This window comes from Acanthochromis polyacanthus, chromosome 7 (genome assembly GCF_021347895.1).
Source record: "Acanthochromis polyacanthus isolate Apoly-LR-REF ecotype Palm Island chromosome 7, KAUST_Apoly_ChrSc, whole genome shotgun sequence".
Taxonomy (NCBI): Eukaryota; Metazoa; Chordata; class Actinopteri; family Pomacentridae; genus Acanthochromis; species Acanthochromis polyacanthus.
This window is the reverse complement of record NC_067119.1, coordinates 3,973,271-3,996,199: the sequence shown is the minus strand read 5'-3', so window position 1 is coordinate 3,996,199 and position 22,929 is coordinate 3,973,271. Positions and strand designations below refer to the sequence as shown.

Sequence of the window (22,929 nt, the reverse complement as noted above, 5' to 3'; positions counted from 1 at the left end):
CTGACCAGCCAGCTCCTTCTTCACACCTCAGCTCTCACTTCTCATCTGATGAAGACCATGGACAGGATCATTCTCAGGAATCTACGCCCCCTGGTGAGCCTCAATCTGGACCCACTGCAGTTCGCTTACCAACCGAACACTGGAGTAGATGACGCAGTTGTCTACCTGCTGCACAGATCGCTGACTCACCTGGAGGGTACCGGCAGCACTGTGAGTGTCATGTTCTTTGACTTCTCGAGTGCTTTCAACACAATCCAGCCTTCTCTGCTCAGGGTGAAGCTTGAGGGAGCGGGAGTAGACTGTCACCTGTCTGCTTGGATCATCAACTACCTCACCAACAGACCACAGTACATGAGACTTCAGGACTGTGTGTCTGATGTAGTGGTCAGCAGCATGGGGGCTCCACAGGGGACGGTGCTCTCTCCCTTTCTCTTCATCCTGTACACATCGGACTTCCACTACAACTCTGGGAGCTGCCACCTCCAGAAATTCTCTGATGATACAGCCATTGTTGGGGGTGTGTCTAATGGGGACGAGCTGGAGTACAGGACGGTCATCTCTGACTTTGTAGACTGGTGTGAGTGGACCCATCTGCAGCTCAACGCCAGTAAGACGAAAGAGATGACCATCGACCTCCGCAGGAGGAGGACACATCAGACTGCACCGGTGAACATCCAGGGTATGGACATTGAGATAGTGGACTCTTAGAAATACCTGGGTGTTCACCTCAACAACAAACTGGACTGGTCACACAACACAGAGGTTCCGTACAAGAAGGGCCAAAGTCGTCTCCACCTGCTGAGGAGACTGAGGTCCTTTGGAGTGTGCAGGACTCTGCTCCGGACATTCTATGACTCTGTGGTAGCGTCTGCTGTTTTCTATGCAGTGGTCTGCTGGGGAGCAGGGAGCTCTGAAAGGGACAGAAAGAGACTGAACAGACTGGTGAGGAGGGCCGGCTCTGTGCTGGACTGTTCCCTGGACTCTATAGAGGAGGTGGGTGAGAGGAGGATGTTGGCAAAGCTCACATCCATCAGGGACAACCCCTCCCACCCACTGCATGACACTGTGAAGTCTCAAAGTAGCAATTTCAGTAGAAGACTGAGACACTTAACCTACAAGACGGAACGCTATCGCAAGTCATTCATTCCATCTGCTATAAGACTTCACAACACCAGCATCACTGGCTGATGTTTACACAAAAATGGACTGCTTCACACAATCCCGTACCACATAATCTGCAGAGTTTCTCTGTACTTCACATCATTCCATAAGCCACCTTTCCCTTCCTACACTCCTGGACATATGTGATTGTGATTGATTATCATTATATTGTTGTTTATTGTTGCTCTACTGTATGATGTATGCTGCTGTAACATGGGAAATTTCCCCGGACACGGGGAGTAATAAAGGATTATCTTATCTTATTGTGATTTGTGTCTCATTCTTGTTTGTATTGTTTTGCGTCTCATTTTTGTACTATTTGTGCTCATTTGAGTCATTTTGTGCTGTTTTGTTTCTCACTCGTTCTTGTTTGTTTTGTGTCTTTATTTGGGAATTCATGTTTAGTTTGTGTTGTTTTGTGTGTCAGGTTTTTTACTTTTTGGGCTCATTTGTGCCATTTTGCATCTCCGTCCTTCTTGTTTTTGTCTCATTTATGTTGTTTTGTGTCTTCATTTGTGATTTTGAGTCTTGCTTTTAATTATTGTGCGAGTCATTTTTTCATTTTTCATCTAGCCCGAGTTGTTCATGTCTCATTTTTGGTGTTTTGTGTTTTCTTCACTGTGTAGTTTTCACAGTTGTCTGCTGATTTATCACATTATATCATAACTCCAACACAACTCAGAGTTTCACTGTTTTATTTCATTTCAGAAGCATTTTTCCAGTCATTATTTACACTTACATCACATAGCATCCTTAAAATGATTCATTATCACAGTTATCAAAATGTATAACACTTTGTGTTACATTTTCTTGTATGAAAAGTGCTTTAGAAATAAAGCTATTATCATTATTAAACCGTAAACCTATTGAGGCTGGTAATGCTGCACTAAGACCAAGTTTATGCACCGTTTTTAAAAGCTTTCCAAAAGCTGAACACTAGAAAAAGTCACTTGATTGAATAAAATCGTTACAAAAAGCTTGTCGTGGCTCAGCTTCCTCCTGTTCATCCACATCTTCAACAAAACTCTGATCAGAAGTCTGTCGTTGAAACAGTCGGAGGCAGAGCGGTGGAGCTCAGAGGGGAGTTTCTCCTGAAAATAAAGACGACAAGAGTTTAGAAACTGGAGTGAACATCCATGAAGTCAGAGACTGCAGCTCATAGAGTGGTGATCAGGGAGACGTCATAAAGAAGCAGAATAATGTGGTTTTATTACCATTATGGCATTAATCGATTGTCTACACAAGACCGACCCTGAGTCCTGTCACATTCCGTACTGCAGACACAACAAGAAACGACAAAAATGATCAGACACGAGGAAATAAGCTACTAAGTTCAAATTTAATTAATTTTGATGCCTCTAATTTCCAAAAATGTCCTCAAAAGTATGTGGAATGCTTCATATTTTAAGAAGTCTGGAAGATTTTAGTTTTGTGTCTCATTTGTGTAATTTTTGGTTTCATTTGTGTCATTTTGTACTTCATTTTGTGTCTAGTTGTACTTGTTTTGTGCCATTTTGCAGCTCATTTTTGGACTTTCTCGTCTCATTAGTGCTGTTTTCTGCCCTAATTTGTGCTTTTGAGTCTTAAGTTATAGTTTTGTGTGTCATTTTTGTCATGTTTCATCTTGTGGAATTTGACGCCACGCTGAGGGCCGAACCTTAAAGATAAACTGAAATAAACGTTTCCCTGACTTGTGTAACTTCATTGGGTTAGTTTTCCAAACAAACATCTATTTCTGCTTTAAAAACAGCAACATATTATAAAGTAGCTTCTGTTAAAGGTTCATATCTGAATGTAAACGCTGATAAAAAATGAAAGTTTTTTACCTTTGCAGGTTTTCCAGGAATTTTTGGAACCATTTGGCTTCAGGATCGACACAAACTATGGGTCCATTCCTCCTAAAGATCCTGGAGAGAAACAAGATGTTATTATTTAACAACAGAGAAATTAAAAAAAAATAAACATACGAGGGAATAAAAGCTGTCATTTTCCATAAAGTGTTGAGCTGCTGCAGCCTTTAAACACAAAGAAGCTTCACAGTTTAACAGAAAAAAGATCATAAAGGGCATTTATTGATGATTTCTGTGTATTTTCATGTCATATCTGATCATTTTCCACACAGTTCTCCTACACAAATTGCCATTTTTGTTTGTTTCTTCCAATTTGGCTTAAACATTTGAAGGAAGTTTGCAGTACAGGAAGAGTACGTGAAATTGAAATAGAATAAATTATTATTTACTTTAGTTTTTTATTTTTTCTTCTGTTATTCCTGCTTTTAGCAGCAATACAGTAATTTCTGCCTTTTCTCATCAAAGTCAGCAAGAAAAAAGCTGTTTTTTTGTTATTTAATTACATTATTTATGTATCCTGTATTATTTATATGCAACATAATTAAAGTATTGATTAATATCAAACATTTTAGTGGCTGCAGGTTAATAACTTCTGATGCACAAATCTGTGTTTAGTTTACGTGTCATCTTTGATTTTTAGAACATTTATTAAATATAATGACAAGTTTAGACAGAAAAAGTCACATAATCCGATCATATATCATCAAATTTTCATTTTAAATTGGATAAAAAAGTTGCATAAAATAGAAATACTGGAGTAAAAGTAGTTTTAGATCACCAGCACTCCAGTAAATCTACTCAGAGCAGCTTCTGTGGTTTTATTTTAATACTTACAGGATCTCAGTTCGGCGGCAGCGACCAGAAGGTGGAATAACTTCAATCCTCTTAATGACTCGACGAGGAATCGGACCAGGAACTGTTCGGATGCAGCGGCAGCGATTTACGGCTGATGAGAAATGATTTAAATGTTAATATCAGAGTCTGAGGAGCTTCAAAAAAGATAAAGATCAGATCTTATTTTTTCAAAATGAACAACACATTATAAGTAGCTAAAAAAAGAAAAATTATGATAAATTAATGAACAATGTTTAAGTAGAAAAAATGTAAAAAAACAAAGTGCAATATCTGAGCAAATAAAAGGCTATTAAATAAAATTCAAAAAAATAAGTGGCATAAATGCCTGACAGCAGCTCAAATTAAATTATTATTTTTTTAAATTAAATTATTCAGTTTACACCCACTGTCAAAATTTTTGAGACACTTTCTCATTCAAATAAATTAAAACCCATCTCAAAATTTTTGACAGGGGGTGTAAGCAATAAAATGGTATAAAGAGCAGCAATATCACATCAAACAAAATGCTAATAAATTAAATCATGTATTTTAAGTGATGAAAATGGTGCAAAGGTTTAACATCCAATCAAATAAAGTAATAAAAGCGATTTAAAATTGCTAAGACATACTTAAAAGTAATTTATAATAGTATGTCGCTGAAAAAAACATTAAGTGTAAAACCTGACCAAATAAACTACATAACATAAAATTAATGCTGTATATTTCGTAAGACATCAAGTTTAATACAATAAGAGAAAAAGTGTTAAAAAATAAAAATACATATATTTTCAAAGACTAAATTTAAAAAATAAAACAGCAAATTCTGGCAGAAAAATAAAGTTGTACATTTGGAGGTTTTAGTCGAACCGTCTGCTGGAAAATATCTAAATTAGAGCTGCAATTAGGGACTATTTTAATTGTTGAAATTGTTTATCTGAATAAATGATTAGTTTGTTTTGTCTGTAAAATGTCATAAAATGCTGCAAAATGTCTTATTTTATCCACAACACAAAAAATGTTCAATTTATTGTCACAGAGAAAGAAAGAAAACAGAAAACATTCCAATTTAAAAGGCTAAAATCTGAGAATTTGGATGTTTTTTCTGATTAAAAATGACTCCAATCGACTAATGAAGCATCTGAACAGATTCATTTTATATTTGCTGAGTCGCTGCTGCTCTAATTACAATAAAAACAATTAAAAAGTATTTTTAAAAATATTTTCTCACCATCCAGCCTGGAGATGCAGAAGCAGAACATCAGAGCAACGAGCAGCAGCAGAGTTTTCATGATGGAGTCTTGAGGTCTGGAGGTCTGAAGATCTGAAGGTCTGAAGATCTGAAGATCTGGAGGTCTGGCTTCAGGTTTCTGGGTTCGGGTTTCAGGTCTGAGCTCAGAGAAGATTCAGTGTCGGCGGAGAAAACCGGCGAGATTTTAAAGCTGAAATGCAGGAAGTGATGAAGGAAACACCTACTGTCCTCTAAAAATGTCTCCAGGGGAGTTTTCTGCTCAGTGACAGAAATGTGGGTTTTTCCTCCTGAACTTCTGTTTCCACTGATCAGCTGTTTAACATCAGAAAATATTCAAATAACGGAGATTTTATTCTGATCTATAAATAACTTAAATGCTGTAAAATGTGTCGGCGTCTCCACAACCCAAAGATATTCAGTTTACCGTCATGAAGAAGGAAAGAAAAACGGAGAATATTTGCATTTAAGGCTGAAATCTACGGAGCCCCTCTGATGTCATGGTAAAAAAATAAATAAATGTGGCCACGATATAGCTATAACGTGCCCACGAAATACTAACTAATACTATTAATATCATTCCTGGACAGCTGGGTCAGCAAATCGAGCGCACCCTCTCTACAACCTGCAATAATATGTGTACGGGCTGTACCTACGTGATGTTCCTAGGATGAGTGTCTTTTCTGAGCTGTTCCAGTCCATATCTTTTGTGATGCCTTCGTGACACAAAAAAGTCTGGTTTTATGCTCAACATACCTGGTTTAGTAGTATGCCTACACCCCTCAGCTGTTCTTGTAAAGTGTCCTGATATGCGTTACATAAAAAGTTTGTAAATCGGGTGACACATCAGCCATTGCAATAAAGTATCAAACACAGGCCTAAATAAATAACTTCTTAAATGCGGGATAACAAGATATGGACTAGAACAGCTAAGAAAAGACTCATTTTAGGAACATCACGTACAGTGGGGCCAATAAGTATTGGGCAACTTAAAAATTTCCAAGTTCACCCATTTAAAAAGATAAGAGAGGTTTGTAATTTTCATCATAGGAACACATCAAGCGTGAGAGAATGTAAAAAAAAAAAAATCCAGGAAATCACATTGTTTGATTTTTAAACAATTTATTTGTGAAAATGGGTGGCCAATAAGTATTGGGCAGCCAGCAAAAGTTACTTTTAATACTTTGTAATGTAGCCTTGGTTGGCAATGACAGTGGTCAAACGGTTCCTGTAGTTCTTGACAAGGTCTACACACACTTTAGTTGGTATTTTGGCCAACTCCTCTGCACAGATCTTCTCTAGAGCTGTGATGTTTGAGGGCTATCGCTTGACAACACGGAGTTTCAACTCCCTCCACAGGTTTTCGATTGGGTTGAGGTCTGGACACTGGCTAGGCCACTCCAGAACCTTGATATGCTTTTTCTGGAGCCACTCCTTGGTTTTCCTGGCTGTGTGCTTTGGATCGTTATCATGCTAGAAGACCCAGCCATGTTTCATCTTCAGTTCTCTGACCGAGGGAAGGAGGTTTTTACCCAAAATGTCACAATACATGGCCCCATTCATCTTGCCATTTACACAGACCAGTCTTCCTGTCCCTTTTGCAGAAAAGCATCCCCAAAGCATGATATTTCCACCCCCTTGCCTCGCTCGATATGCTTACCCAGCTGTCCAGGAATGATATTGATAGTATTAGTATTTTGTGGGCACGTTATACCCATTTCGTGGCCACAAATTAGTATTTTGAGCGCATGTTGTACCTACTTCGTGGGAATGAAGGAGCATTTCGTGCACATGTTATAGCTATATCGTGGCCACAATTTATTTATTTTTTCACCATGTCATCAGAGGGGCTCCGTAGAAATCTGACAAATTAGAAGTTTTGCTTTGTAAAAAAATGATGTTTTGCGTCTAGTTTGAGTGATTTTGTGTCGTACCGTTGATAAGATACCATTGAGACACAAAATCACAAATGAAGACACAAAATAGCATAAACCAGACAGAAAAGAACATAAATGAGACCAAAAAAATAAAAAAATGAGACACAAAACAAGAAAAACAATACTAAAAATCACAAATGAGACACTAAAAACTACAAAAAAACACAAAAATGAGACACAAAGCGACACAAATGAGACTCAAAATAAAAAAAACGAGACACAAAACAATATAAACTTGACACAAAATCACAAATGTAGACATAACACAATTGAGGCCAAAAATTACAGAAATGAGACACAAAACAATAAAAACAAGACGTAAAATCACAAATGAGGACACAAAACCATACAAATGAGCCGAGGTGGGTAGTAATGAGTTACATTTACTCCGTTACATTTACTTAAGTAACTTTTTGAAAAAAAAAAATGTACTTCTGAGAGTAGTTTTACTCTGTCATACTTTTTAGCTAGTACCACATTGGATCTGCTTTATTTTGCCAGAGGGATGCCCCCAGTGGATCTACCACACGACTGTGTTTGACCAATCAGACGAAGCAACAAAAATCACGTGACCCCGTTTCACCAGACGTCGCCCTGCGGTCACATGACCACAGCATACCAACTGTAGCGGCATAGCGGCACAAACTCTACACACGTAGCAGACAGCGAATGAAAAAAACTGAGGCATTTTTGAGAAGTTTGATCTTGCTTCGGAGTCCGACAACATTAGCATAGCATTAGCATGGATATCTCCGCCTTTTGTTTTCTGTTTACTAGCATGGGTGAAGTGAAGCGTGACGTCAGGCTTGATAGGTCCATGTGATACAGCGTGAGATGGTGGGGGTTAGGATATTGGAGTCCAGCCCTAGTGGTAGTATTATTTTCTATCTACTGAGCCTGTGCCATTTGGAGGGAAGTGAAACACAGTATATATTGTCACTGGAAGTAGTTTGCACTGTTCAAACATAAAAACGCTACCTTACTACAGGTATTTGTTTCAAAAGCTTTATGTTGTGAAACACAGATTTGGAAATTTGTAGTTCTCGTGCCTTAACTTGTCATTTTCTAAAGATGTTATTTATTCTTTTTATTTTATTATTTGGAAATACCATATTTTGCACATTATTTTACATTCTTGTCTGTCCGATCGCACCATTACAAAAAATAAATCGGACATTACTATCAAAGTTACTCAGTACTTTCAGTACTTGAGTAGCCTTTTCACCAAATACTTTTAATTCTTAGGTAAGAAATTTTTTTGGATGACTACTTTTTACTTCTACTTGAGTGATATTATTTTGAAGTAATGCTACTCTTACTTGAGTGTGATTTTCGGCTATTGTACCCACCTCTGCAAATGAGACACAAGACAACATAAATGAGACCAAACAGTAAAAACAAGACTCAAAATCACAAATGAGGACACAAAACCACACAAGACACCAAAAAACAACATAAATGAGACCAAAAACTACAAAAATGAGAGACAAAGCAACACAAATGAGGCAAAAAAAAAAAACAATATAAACTCGACACGAAATCACAAATGAAGACACTAAACAACACAAATGAGACAAAAAGTATTTCTGAAAGCCTGTGAGGCAAGAAATAAGCTGTGCAGTAGCTGAATCTGTTCTGGTTTTAGTTCAATGACAGCTCGTCGTTTTTCGTAGTCTTGCCTAGTCAGATCCTTCTCCACAGTGCTGTGTCGTTACTGGAGAATGGTCTAACCACACCCCACTGTCTTTCTGCTATAGAGGGAAAACTATTCCCTCATGGGGCAACATCACTGCATCCTGGGCTTAGCTGTGACCAAGAGAAACGTGATTGGTCGAAAATAATGCAAAAGATAAGGTGCAGTCAGACCATTCTCCAAAGATAGATTAGACTATGCCAGGAAAAGTAATTTTGTTGACAGTTTTTTTTTTTACTGTTTAGGGGCATCATCACTGCATCCTGGGCTTAGCTCTGCCCAAAATGATTGATTAGTTTAAAGAAAAAAAAACAGAATATTTTCCCCCTACTAGCAGAATATTGAGGTGCAGTCAGACCATTCTACAGTGATAACAGCACTGTGGGGAAAGATCTGACCATGCAAGGAAAAGTAATTTTTTGACTGTTCTGGGGCATCATCACTACATCCTGGGCTTAGCCCTGTGAAAGACCGTTACAATGGGTTTAAACAGAAACCAACAATCCAGAGCTTTTTTATTCCCTTCTTGAAAATAAGGTGCCGTCAGACCATTCTCCGCAACAGAGTAACTTTTTTTTATGAAACAAAATGTCTCACATAAGTGCAGTTTCACAAAAATGTGGGATTTGAATGGTGGTTTTGAGCTAAAACGGTGATTTTGGTTGATATTTTTAAAGGCCCAGAGTCCTTGGGAAGCTACTAATTTGTCCGATTCTTTGCACAAATGATCCTGAGGACTTCTACAAAGACTGAAATCTGTATTTCAGCCATGAGCACTCTCATTTGTGTTGTTTTGTGTCTCATTTTTGTAATTGTTGGTCTCGTTTTGGGTCTCATTTTTTGTAGTTTTGGGCTCATTTGCATTGTTTTGGGTCTCGTTTGTGTCATTGTGTCGTTTTGTGCTGTTTTGTGTTATTTTATGACTCATTCTTGTTTTGTGTCTCGTTTATGTTGTGATGTGTCTCATTTATGACTTAGAGTCTTGTTTTTATTGTTTTGAGAGTGATTTTTGTCATTTTTCATCTCGTTTGAGTTGTTCATGCCTCATTTTTGGTGCTTTGTGTCTCATTTGTGTTTTCTTCACTGTTTAGTTTTCACAGTTGTCTGCTGATTTATCATATTATATCATTTGACTCCAACACAGCTCAGAGTTTCACTGTTTTATTTCATTTTAGAAGCATTTTTACAGTCATTTTTTTACATTCACATCACATAGCATCCTTAAAATGATTCATTATCACAGTTAAACAGTAAATCTGTTGAATGTCGGTCCCTGAGGCTGGTAATGCTGCACTAAGACCAAGTTTATGCACCATTTTTTAAATTTTTCCATAAGATAAAACACTACAAAAAGTCACTTGATCGAATAAAATCGTTACAAAAAGCTTCTCGTGGCTCAGCTTCCTCCTGTTCATCCACATCTTCAACAAAACTCTGATTAGAAATCTGTCGTTGAAACAGTCGGAGGCAGAGCGGTGGAGCTCAGAGGGGAGTTTCTCCTGAAAATAAAGACGACAAGAGTTTAGAAACTGGAGTGAACATCCATGAAGTCAGAGACTGCAGCTCATAGTGTGGTGATCAGGGAGGCGTCATAAAGAAGCAGAATAATGTGGTTTTATTACCATTATGGCATTAACTGATTGTCAACACAAGACCGACCCTGAGTCCTGTCACATTTTGTCCTTCAGACACAACAAGAAACAACAAAAATGATCAGAAATGAGGAAATAAGTTACCAAGTTCAATTTTTTTTAATTTTGATGATCCAATAATGTCCTCAAAAGTATGTGGAATGCTTCATATTTTAAAAAGTCTGAAAGATTTTAGTTTTGTGTCTCATTTTCATACTTTTTGGTCTCAATTGTCATTTTGTGTCCTCATTTGTGATTTTGAGTCTTCTTGTTATAGTTTTGTGTGTCATATTTGTCATATTTCATCTAGTTGAACTTAAACGTTTCCCTGACCACCACCAAACACCGTGCAGTCGACTTGTGTAACTTCATTGGGTTAGTTTTCAAAACAAACATCTATTTCTGCTTTAAAAACAGCAACATATTATAAATTAAAGTAGCTTCTGTTAAATGTAAACGCTGAATGTAAACGCTGATAAAAAAAACTTTTTTTTACCTTTGCAGGGTTTCCAGGAGTTCTGGGAACCATTTGGCTTCAGGATCGACACAAACTATGGATCCACTCCTCCTAAAGATCCTGGAGAGAAACAAGATATTTTTCATTTAACACAAAATTCACTTTGAACACATTTAAATGAACTCATCGGTTCCTTAAAGATATTATTTTTGAAAGACGCTTTGGTTAAACAAAAAAAAAAAAAAACATTTATTGATGATTTCTGTGTATTTTCATGTAATATTTGATCATTTTCCACACAGTTCTCATACACAAATTTCAATTTTTGTTTGTTTCTTCCAGTTTGGAAGAATTTAATACTTACAGGATCTCGGTTCGGCGGCAGCTACCAGAAGCTGGAATCACTTCGATCCTCTTAACGACTTCAGCAGGAACCGGACGAATAACTGTCCGGAAGCAGCGGCAGCGATTTACAGAGACAGCTGAGGAGAAATGATTTAAACATTAAAATCTGAGTCTGAGGAAAAATGATTTAAACGTTAATATCTGAGTCTGAGGACCTTCAAAATTGTCCGACTCACTTTATCAACAGAATAACGTAAAGTGGTAACAAAAAACAAATTTAACATTAGATAAAATAAGATAATTTTAAAAAATGAATAATGTCATAGAAGTAGTGAAAAAATAATTCATGATCAGAAGAAATATAAGTATTTTAAAAAATAAATAAATTTTGTCGCATAAATATAGTTGAAGAACAGATAAAATAAATTTATTTTAAAGAATTCATAGTGCCGGATAAGTGTGAAAATATTACATTTAAAATCAGGTAAAATAAAAATATTTAAATAAATAAATAATGTTGGATAAATGTGAAAAAAACTTAAGATCAGATCAAACAAAATATTTAAAAAATAATGTCATAAGTAGTTCTAAAAATTAAGCTTAAGATCAGATAAAAAATATTTTAAAAAATTTATAATGTAAAATTAGTAAAAAAAAAAATAATTGAGTTTTAGATAAAAAAAATTTAAAAAAATAATTTGTGTAGGTAGTAAAATTATATAAAACTGCAACATCAAAGCAAAAAAAAAAAACAACAAAGGCTAGAAAATTAAAGAATTTTTTTTTAAATGTCAAAAAATTAAATGATATAAATGTGTAACACCACTTTAAAAAAAAAAACAATAGTTGAAGTAGTAAAAAAGCATAAAAGTGGAACGTCAGACCAGCTAAAATGACTTATTAAAATTCAATATGGTAAAAATAAAAAATGGAATAAAAATATAGCCTCAGATCAATTAAATTGCTCATGTAACTGTAAAATTGCACAAAAATATAACATCTGATCAAATGAAATTTTAGAAATTAATATTGTAGTATATTAATAATATTGTTTTCTTAGTAGTTAAATGGAATAAAAATGAATAAAAATATAAAATCTGATCAAATAGAATAATAAAAATGTAGTGTAAAATAGTAAAACAGTGTAAAAGTATAACACTCGATCAAATAAAATATATTTAAAAAATAAAAATGACAAAAAGTCATAAAATAGTATGAAAATATAACATCTGATGAAATAAAAAGTTATTTTAAAAATGCAATAATGTAGTTTAAGTAGTAAAAATGGTTAAAGTGTAACATTGAATCAAACTGAAGGATTTTTAAAAAATGTGGTAGAATTTACAAAATGGCTTGTAATTAAAATATTAGAGCAAATATTGGAACAATAAATTTAAATAAAGTAGATGAAATATGTAACTGCAAAAAAGTATATTTTGAGTTTTTGAATCAAACTGCTGCAACTTACGACGATTTTAATCATTTAAACTGACACTGTAAAATGTCTTATTTTACCCATAACACCAAAAATATTCAGTTTGTGACAGAAAATGGATAAAAAAAATGAAAATATTGACATTTGAGAAGTTAAAACCTACGAATTTTGATGTTTTTTCTGATTAATAATGACTTCAATCAACTAATGAAGCATCTGAACAGATTCATTTTATATTTGCTGAGTCGCTGCAGCTCTAATATAATAAACTTAATAAAAATGATTTTTTAAAAAAACAAAACTTTCTCACCATCCAGCCTGGAGATGCAGCAGCAGAACATCAGAGCAACGAGCAGCAGCAGAGTTTTCATGATGAGTCTTGAGGTCTGGAGGTCTGAAGGACTGGTTTCAAGTTTCTGGCTTCAGGTTTCAGGGCTGAGCTCAGAGAGGATTCAGTGTCGAAGCAGAAAACCGGCAAGTTTTTAAAGCTAAAAACAGGAAGTGATGAAGGAAACACCTCCTGTCCTCTAAAAATGCCTCCGACGGAGTTTTCTGCTCAGTGACAGAAATGTGGGTTTTTTTTCTCCTGAACTTCTGTTTCCACTGATCAGCTGTTTAACATCAGAAAATATTAAAATAATGGATTTTTTTCCTGATCTCTAAATAATAAATAAAATAATGTAAAGAATGATCTTGTTATGCACTAATGCTGCACTGAGCACACTGGATGACACTTAAACTGTAGCATATGCATTTTTTTTTTACCCTTTATTGATGGATTTTGACATTTTCTAACATTTGTAAGAAAAAGAATGTATAACAACAATTAAATTGTTGAATTAGCAATGATTTGTGGAACTGCAGGCAAAAAAGGATTGATTCACATTTAATAATAACAAATAATGCCAGACTGTGAATAATGTCCAAATCAAGTAGTAATTAGTTGTTTACTGTATTTAAATCAACTAAAAAGAGAATAATATTAAGATTGTGCAGATGAGAGAAAAGTCCTGTTATTGACTTTCCTGTTACTGAATTTTCCTGTTATTTAACAGGAAAATTCTACATACGGGGTCTTCAGTTTACGACGTCCTCGGCTTACAGTGTTTCGTTGTTAGGTGGAACTAGCTGACAAGCAGAGTGGATGAATACGTCGTCACGCGGCGCTATCAGACGGCTTTGTTTGCATTCTCCGGTTGTACACCACCTTGGATTGTTCCACTAACTTTTTCCCTTCATTATGGCTCCCAAGCATGATCAAGTAGATCAAGTTGTAAAAACAGCAGGGCTGGCCTAAAGACGAATTTCTGGGCTCCGAATATTCAGCCCCGATTAGTGACAAATGTCCAAATATTCAGTTTGGATCCTTACTGTTTATTACCTCCGCCAAGGAAGTTATATGACACCCGGCGTTTGTGTGTCCGTCTGTCTGTCTGTTAGCAAGATAACTCAAAAACGCCTGGGCAGATTCACATGAAATTTTGAGGGGATGTAGACTATGGTAGGAGGAAGAGCGGATTTAATTTTGGTGGCAATCCGGAAAGGATCCTGGATTCTGGATCACTTTGAATATTTTAGTAGGTTTTAGTATGTGGTGCAAAATATGACAAAAACATCAGAGGTTAGTATGTCATCCAACAAATTCAAACAAGGGGTCCAGGTAGCTCAACTGGTTAAGAAGGTGATTCGTAAACAGAACTGTGTCAGAGATGCAGGTTCGATTCCAGCTCATGATCCTTTACTGCATGGGTTTCCTGTTTTCCTCTGTATCCTTGGCGGAGGTCTGCACTCTCTCTAGTTTTTAACTGGAAAGCACTTTGGTCACCTTGAGTGTTGTAAAGTGCACTATAAATAAATTTTGATTGATTGATTGATTTGATTACGTCCGACGGGGGAAAAGATGACGGGACGAGTTGGGGGGAATCTGAATATTCAGATCTCAAAAGAAATGTTGGGATACCACCATAACGACCGAATATTCAGATATTTGGGTCCAGCCCTAAAAAAAAAAACAAAAAAACAAAAAAAAAACAGAGCAACATATTTTGTAATCTTCTTGTAAAATGACTCATACATGCATGAAAGTCGTTGGTATACATGACTTTTCCGAAAAAGTGATCAATACAGTGACGCACGTAACGGTTTTGTTTACATTTTTGCTGAAGGTCCAACTTACGGTGAAATTACAGATTGATGGAAGTCAATTTTTGCCCCCTGTAGCAAGGACTCAAAAATGGTACACAAGATTTTAACAGTTATTCTACAGAGAATATGCAATTACAGATAATATCCAGTGAAGTCACAGCAAAAAAATGCAATGATTTAGAGGTTAACGACAAAAATAAAACTACACTACAAAAGCAATCAGCACAGTCCTCCAAGGCTGTCCATTCCCCTATATAGTATTGTCAAAAATGCAGCATTTGTTTATTAGTTATTCATGATCAGAAATCACGGCAACACAGAACGTGTCCATTTAATATAGATGTATTCACAAATTAAATGACCTTGCGCTGAGCACAGGCGTGTGCTGGCAGCAGGAATTGATGGGACTCAGAAACACCCCCACAATTTAATCAATTGTTCCTTGTACCATTTAAGGGGATAAGTCCTGATAAGTCCTCAGCGGTGGATTTGTAGTAGGATCACAATCATATGATCGTTGATTTGTTTTTGAGTAATGTTGCTAACAGACAGACCAACCAACATATGCCAATCGTCATAACTCCACTGCATTCGTAACTAAAGACACAGCAGTTTCAGAAACTAGAATCACAGATTCATCAATACTGGGTCCAGAACCACAGACTGGTTTCAACCAGACCCAGAACAGAAACATATCCTGGTTCGTGCCAATCAGCATCTGGTTCCTGGTATATTTGTGTTCATTTGTGTCATTTTTGGTCTTGTATTTGTTATTCTGTGACATGTTTGTACTTTTTCTGCATCTCATTCGTGTCTTTTTGTGCCCGTTCTTTGTCATTCCTTGTCTCGTTTGTTGCGTTACGCGTCTAGCTTTTGTTATTTTGTCTTGTTTTGTGTCTACGTTGTTAGCTCACATCTTCTTCGTGGTGATTTGCATCATTTTGTGTCTTATCTTGGGTCTTTTTGTGTCTCATTGTTGGTGTTCTTGATGTTGTTTTTTGTTGTTCTTGCTCTTGTTTTTGTCATTTTGTGTCTCATGTTGATGTTCCATATCTACTTTGTTGGTTCACATCACTTTGTGGTGATTTGTGTCATTTTGTGCCTTGTCTTGAGTCATTTTGCATCCTTTTTTTTAGTCTCATTTTGTCTCTTTATTGATTCATACCTAATTTTTGTCTTTATGTGTCTAGTTTGTGTAATTTTGAGTTTTGGTGTCTCATCTTTGTTGTTCTGTGTCTACTTTGTCGATTCACATCTCCTTTGTGGTGATTTGTGTCATTTTGTGCCTCGTCTCGAGTCATTTTGCATCTCATTTTTGGTGTCTTGGTTTCGTTTGGTTTCGTTTTTGTTGTTTTGTGTCTAGTTTGAGTCATTTGTCTTGGTTTTTGTCTGTGGTCTTTCATGGCGATTTACATCATTTAGAGTTTCCTTTGCGTCTTTTTGAGTTTTGCAAATTACTTGTCACTTTGTCTCGTTTGTGTTGTTAAGTGTGATGACAGAACAGTTCTATAAACTACTGCAGAGTCCAGAACCGACTCGTTGTGGGTGTCTTGGTTTTGTTTGTTTCGTTTTTGTTGTTTTGTGTCTAGTTTGAGTTATTTGTCTTGGTTTTTGTCTGTGGTCTTTCATGGCGATTTACATCATTTAGAGTTTCCTTTGCATCTTTTTGAGTTTTGCAAATTACTTGTCACTTTGTCTCGTTTGTGTTGTTAAGTGTGATGACAGAACAGTTCTATAAACTACTGCAGAGTCCAGAACCGACTCGTTGTGGGTTGAGTCGTCCAGAATCAGGAACAGAATCGTTCTATGGATCCTGGAGAGAAATAAAGAGTCCTAACTTCGGTCTTCTTCTGGTTTGTGCCTGGCTTGAAACCACTTCCTGTTCTGGTAAAAGTAATTATTTTGGGGGAATCTGGTTGCGGCTTGTCAACCAGAAGTGGTCTGGACTTCCCGTCTATGAAAATGAGACTTCAGATCCTAGATTTAAATTTAGACGAGATGATTCTTGTACAGGAAACAGTGAAGTCTGCTGGGTTCAGCTGGAGACCCCCCGAGGCTTAAACATGTTAATTAGCCGTAAGAATAGATTCTACTCAAGTATTTAAAATCAGCAAAGAGGAAAGAAAAAAGATCATGTCATGAATGATTTTATTAAAATAATTCATTCATGACATGATCTTGTTTAAAATTTAACAACACAACCTGAACAGACATACAAAGATGCTAAATTCATTGTGTGTATCGCTTTACACCAAATACTCTTTACGCAGCTTCAGTTTTCTTAAAAATGTTTCTCCTCTTTGACACGTGTTTGGTTTGTGTCATTTTGTGACTCACTTGTGGTGTTACGCGTGTCATTTTGGGTCATTTCATATCTCGTTTTTGTTGCTTTGTGTCTTGATTGCATCCTGATTGCGTCTCGATTGTGTCACCTTCCTTCTTGATTGGGTCGTTTGGCGTCTTGATTGCGTCTCAGTTGCGTCTCGGTTGGGCCGCTTGGCGTCTCGGTTGGGCCGCTTTTTATCTCGATTGGGTGGCATTACATCTTGATTGTGCCACCTTGCATCTTCCTTCGGTCACTTGGCATCCCCGTTGGGTCGCTTGCTCCTTATATCCTTTCTGTGTCTTGAGTCTTGTTTTGTACCCCTTTTGTGTTGTTTTTTTTTGGCTTGTGTTATTTTGTGTTGTTTTGCGACTCATTTTGGGCCGTTCCATGTACTGTTTTTGTGAGTTTCTGTTTTGCATCATTTTGTGTCTGCTGTATGTCATTTGGGATTTTGTTCTCATTTTGGGTTGTTTTATGTCACATTTGTTTGCTGTTAGTGTCATTTTGTGGCTCATTTGTGTTGCTTTGGGTGTAATTTGGGGTCTTTTTATGTCTCTTATGTGTCTTGTCCTTTTGTGTCTCCATTGTTTTGTCTTGTCACTGGAGGAGATTTAAAGGAGTAAAAGCAATTTTAAAAAAAAATCACCGATACCATTTTAAATATTCAGAGTTGAAGAACCCTGATGATTTCAGATGGAATATTGTCATTATTAGTTCATCTGCAGATTATATTTTCATTGTTTTGTGTTTTAAGTGGTTAAAAATCCAAACTTTTATTCTTTATTTTATTCCACCAGCAGTCTAAAACCCAAAGATAATTGAGCTACGGTCACATTTGACAAAGAAATTGATCAAATTTGCACATTTCAGCAACAGAAATGTTTCAGGAAACAAACTTATTGTTGAAATAGGTTCTGGATCAGTGACATGATTGGAATTTCAGGTTTTTGTCTTTCATAATTCCTGAGATACTGTCATTCTAACAGCCTCAAATCTCACCTGCTGAAAGTGGGTCAACCAGCAGATTTAAAATTAAAAAAAAAAAAAGATCTGATGAAGGTAAATTTCACAAACTCCATTATAAATATCTATATTTAGTGATAAAACAGTCGGATGGTTTAAAAATGGAAAAACCCTGTAGCTATGTTACTTTGGTTTGTGGTTTAATTTGCTGTATTTTTGTCATCAGACCACAAAATCTGCATCCAGCATTTAAAAACTGCTGCATGAGCAACAAAACAAACCAACTTTAAAATGTAGGTCACCTTTGAAACCTTAATGACATTCAGCATTTTTCATTTCCCATTTCTTAAACTCTGATTAATTAGAAAATCAGGGTGGAATATATTAATTCTGCTTAGCTGACAGTAAAACTAAACTTGCATCACCTTCAAGCTGCTGCGTCGACACATTTACTGCATCCTCACAGGGTCTTGTACCGTCTTTTATTTTATTATCTCATTTTAAATCTAAACCGGATCCAGATTTAAATATTCCAGTAATGAAGCCGGAAAGTAAACAGTTATTAACAGTTGAGTCATTCACACATCGATGCGGCTGCATAGAATCGATACTTGGTAGCAGCTTGGTAATAAACAGGAAGCTGCCGAGGCATGAAATGTGGGCGATAATGTGATTAACAGTGGCTTTTTCTCCTGAGCTGATGCGACAGAATTAACGAAACAGAAAAGTTGAGTCGCAGTTTAATAAAGCGTGAAACTGATTTCCTTTAAATCAGGAAACGATCCTCTTCGGGACAGGAAGGAGGAAAGTAACGACTCATCAGATCCACCGAAGCAGGAAAAGAAAGTGAATCTCATCACAGAATAATCATCATACTGCTGAATATTTTCAACCCAGAATTTAGGAAAGCTAAAATTTATATACATATAAATTCTATATATATATATATATATATATATATATATTTATTATTATTATTATTGTTTACTTGAGATAATTATAACAATTTATTTTTTCTGTTTTGTCATGTATTTTTCTACTGAGTCAAATCCACTCAACTTCAGTTTGACTGATATTATCTGAAGTAAACAATACAAGAAAAAGTCTTCTGAAAATGTATCAAAACAGAGTTCTGCTTTTGCAAAAAAAAAAAAAGTTTTCATATACATATTTTCATATATTCCAGCATTTTTCTGGTTTATTTTTGAGAATTAAAGCCGGCAGCACTAAAAATTTAACAGAACACATTTTAGATTATTAGAATATTTCATTTCAAATGGTATAAACAGTCTGTGGCTTTGGGTACTATGTGGAAAAATTTGACAACTTTAGACAAATAAATGCAGCATGGTTCAGAAACAGTGAACAGAGGAGCAAGTTGTTGAAAAACTTAAACTTTGTTGTGGTGGATTACGAAGAGACGGGACTGTGTGGAAGGTGGAAAAACGGATTAGCTAACAGGCGGTTCGGTTTTCTGGTTTGGTTTTGTGAGACATTTTGACAGGGTCTGAAAATAAAGTCTTGATTTGGGCTAAAATTTGAGTCTTTCACTAAATGTTTGAACCTTCTCCATTTCTTTGGGTTACCGTGGCAACAAGTTCCATCCTATTTAATATATGATGGCAGAAATACCTTGATTAGGTTACAAACTAACAAAATCCAGCAGAAAATATGTCTTAAAATGCAACTGAGAATCAGTTTAATTGTACTGGAGCGTAGTTTTGCGGAGACTTGGCTGCATGATGGTGTTTCAGCAGGAATTATTCTGGAGTCGGTCCATTTTTGTACCCCAAAAATGGTTCTAAAAGAGGTTCTACAATGTGGTTTTTACAGTCAGAACATGCACAAGAGGGTCAAGTTGCTCTAAGATGGTCTAAAGTAAAACAGATGCAAACAGAGACTCTCTGAAATTCCTGCACTTCTGCAATGAAGAAATGTGTTTTCAGAACAAATCCTAAACAGGGGAACATCTAATCATGAGTTACATAAAAGCCACGTCTGAGGGAATAATCTGCACTTTCTTCAAGACAAACCTTCTGAAAAGGATTTTACTTGGTTTCATTTCTGCTCCAGTTCCGAGACAAGACGACACGGTTTGTACGAGCTGTTTGTACTTCTACTTTTGCAGAAGCAAAAGTAGAGTAAAGAAAGATGCCTCGCATGGCTGCAGACACTTCCTCACCACACAAAGCTGCCCAACAAATTAAACCTCTGTCATCTGTTGTTGGCACCAAACCTCCAACAGAGGAAACCACTGCAGGCAGTTTCCCGACTTTCAGCAGTAGTAAAGGCCAAACCTCCAACAGAGGAACTACTGTTTAGTTCAGCAGTTTAACGGTATACTGAGGCTAATTTGTGTCCATTTTATATAATTTTAATGCAAAACAATCTGATTTATGGCTCCAAATCTGACGAAAACTATTGAAATGTTCAAAAATGAGCCAAAATTTGATGAAAACGATTTACCATTTGTTTTAAATTACTAGAAAACCTTCAAATTTACTCAAAAGTTTTCGAAAATTACCAAAATTTGTCCAAAATGGCACAAAAGTTGTCTTCAGTGACTTAAACTTTTTCAAAATGTCTCCAAATTAGACCCAGATCACTCAAATGCTGTCTACAGGAGCTCAGAATTGGACCAAAATGACTCCAAATAGGATTAAAATCATTAAATTTTTGTCTAAAAAGGACTTAAATTATGACAAAAATGTCTAAATATTTGTTTTAAATGACTTGAAAATGGTCCAAAGTGTCTCTAAATCTGACCAAAATTACATTACATGTCCAAAATTACTCTAAACAATGTAAAACTGTACAAAATACTCACAATTTGATGAAAATTAACCAAAAATTTGTCCAAAATGGCTAAAAATTTGTCTTCAGTGACTCAAACGTGTCCAAAATTACTTAAAATGTGACTCAAATGATTAAACTCTATCCACAGGAACTCAGAATTTGACCGCAATGACTCAACATTTCATGAAAACAACTCAACATTTGTGTTAAACGACTCGATCGTATCTTGGTATAATGAATGTTGGTAAATGTGTGGCATTCCACAGGGAACTCCTCGAGATCCTCCAGTGTTTGAAGCTTGAAGAGTGTCTATGTATTTAAACATATTTCCTAAAGATTTCATGTCAATATGACAAAAAAAAATCATCAAATCTCCACATCTGAGGAAAATAAACAAGTAATTTAGATAATTTTGGAGTTTTACAGCTTGATTTTATGCCATTTTACTATTTTTAATTGGCGGAAGAGCAAAATATGAGAATAAAACAGGCTTTCATTGCTGTTGATATCAGAGTCTCTACAACTGATTATTCCTATACAACATGCAAACTTTAGTACCTTAAAATGCAAAAACATCAACCAACCATCCAATATTGCACCATTTATCGCAGCAAGAAATTGAAAAAACAGGAAGAATTGCCAATTTTGCAATGATTTGTGAAGTAATTATGTGTATTCTGCAGTTTCATGAGCGGAAAACATCAGAAATTTAAGCTAAAAATAGAGAACGTCTTGAAAAACTTCATTTTACAGGTCTCATTTGAAAATTTGCCAAAAATGCACTATTTGCAATAAGATTCTGTAAAAAAAAAAAAAAAAAAAAAAAATTGTGGTCCTTGTTGAAACCAGAAAGATATGACTAATTAAGCCATGACAAATAGTTATGTGATTAAAAATTCAGGGATGTTATGCTGAACTGCAAGTCTTGTTCACAAGAAACACGGTAAAATATCTACAGTATGTCAGAGAGTCGCCATTTCCTCCCCTCAATATGGTGAAACATCTTTCTACAGATGATGAGCAGAGAACAGAGAGTTTATGGAGGCTGGGGAACACAGAAATAGTTAAATATCTCTAGCATGTAGAGACAAAACGACCACAAAGAGATAAAACCAAAGCAAGACACAAAATCAAAGAAACAAGAGAAATCAAAACAAAAAATTTTAAAAAGATGACAAAAAACAGATACGAAACAGGTAAAACAACACACAATTTGTCAAAAATGAGACAAAAACTGCAAAAATCAGATACAAAGTGACAAAAAAAAAGGCTAAAGTGTCCCAAAGACACATTAAATGACTAAAATAAGACAAAAATTGGACAAAAGAACCCAACATAAACAAGACAAAATGACAAAAACGGAGACAACAAGAGAGTAAAATCCAACCTTCTGGATCAATAAAATAAAGTCAGCATGGCTCAGAAACAGAGAACAGAGGAGAAAGTTGTTGGAGATACATTCAGCATGGAGAAACATTTTTCTACTGATGAGGAGTACTGAAGTCTTGCTTTTCATTTTGTGTGAAACAGAAATTGGTAGAAACAACCTTTTTGCCTGTTATTGACTATGGAGATGTGTTGTATATGATGGCTCCTGCTAGAAGTCTTAGCATGCTGGACAGTGTTTACATGAGGCGCTGAGATTTATAATCAGATGTGGTCCCCTTACTCTCCATTGTGAGCTCTATTCTAAAGTTAACTGGACATCTTTTAGCGCCCGACGTCTCAGTAATTGGTAAGTGTTTATTTACAGAACTATTCTGGGTATTGTTCCTTCCTATTTGTCTTGTTTCTTAACAAGGAATCATGGAAGTCACAATCTCCGATCTATGGATACTCTGCAGTTTGTCATCCCCAAAGTAAGATCTGAGCTGGCCAAGAAAGCATTTAGGTTCTCTGCACCTGATGCTTGGAATAAATTACAATCTGAGCTTAAACTTCAAGCCCTTGTGACACTGAATGAGTTTAAAGTTCTGGTGAAATACTTACAGTCTACCTGGTCTGTGTGCAAGTGTTATATGTGAGCAAATTTTAATGTTAACTTTATCTACTGTTTTTAATGTGACTATGCTGCTGCCCTCTTAGCCAGGTCTCCCTTATAAAGTAGATC

The 22,929-nt window shown here is 35.9% G+C and overlaps 1 protein-coding gene across 2 annotated transcripts; it reads right to left on the bottom strand.

Annotated features, from left to right (window-relative positions):
- Nucleotides 1-1,889: 1,889 nt before the first annotated feature.
- Nucleotides 1,890-13,036, bottom strand: LOC110962310 (C-X-C motif chemokine 13). 2 transcript variants are annotated; one of them, XM_051950927.1, is made up of 4 exons: nucleotides 12,900-13,036; nucleotides 11,174-11,291; nucleotides 10,849-10,929; nucleotides 1,890-2,252 (listed from the first exon to the last, which is right to left on the bottom strand). In XM_051950927.1, the coding sequence occupies exons 1-4, from the start codon at nucleotides 12,958-12,960 to the stop codon at nucleotides 2,192-2,194; spliced, it is 321 nt and encodes a 106-aa protein (XP_051806887.1). In that variant the 5' UTR covers nucleotides 12,961-13,036; the 3' UTR covers nucleotides 1,890-2,191. The 2 variants fall into 2 exon arrangements, with proteins under 2 accessions (XP_051806887.1, XP_022065927.1); XM_022210235.2 differs by lacking the exon at nucleotides 1,890-2,252 and adding an exon at nucleotides 9,867-10,220.
- Nucleotides 13,037-22,929: the final 9,893 nt, after the last annotated feature.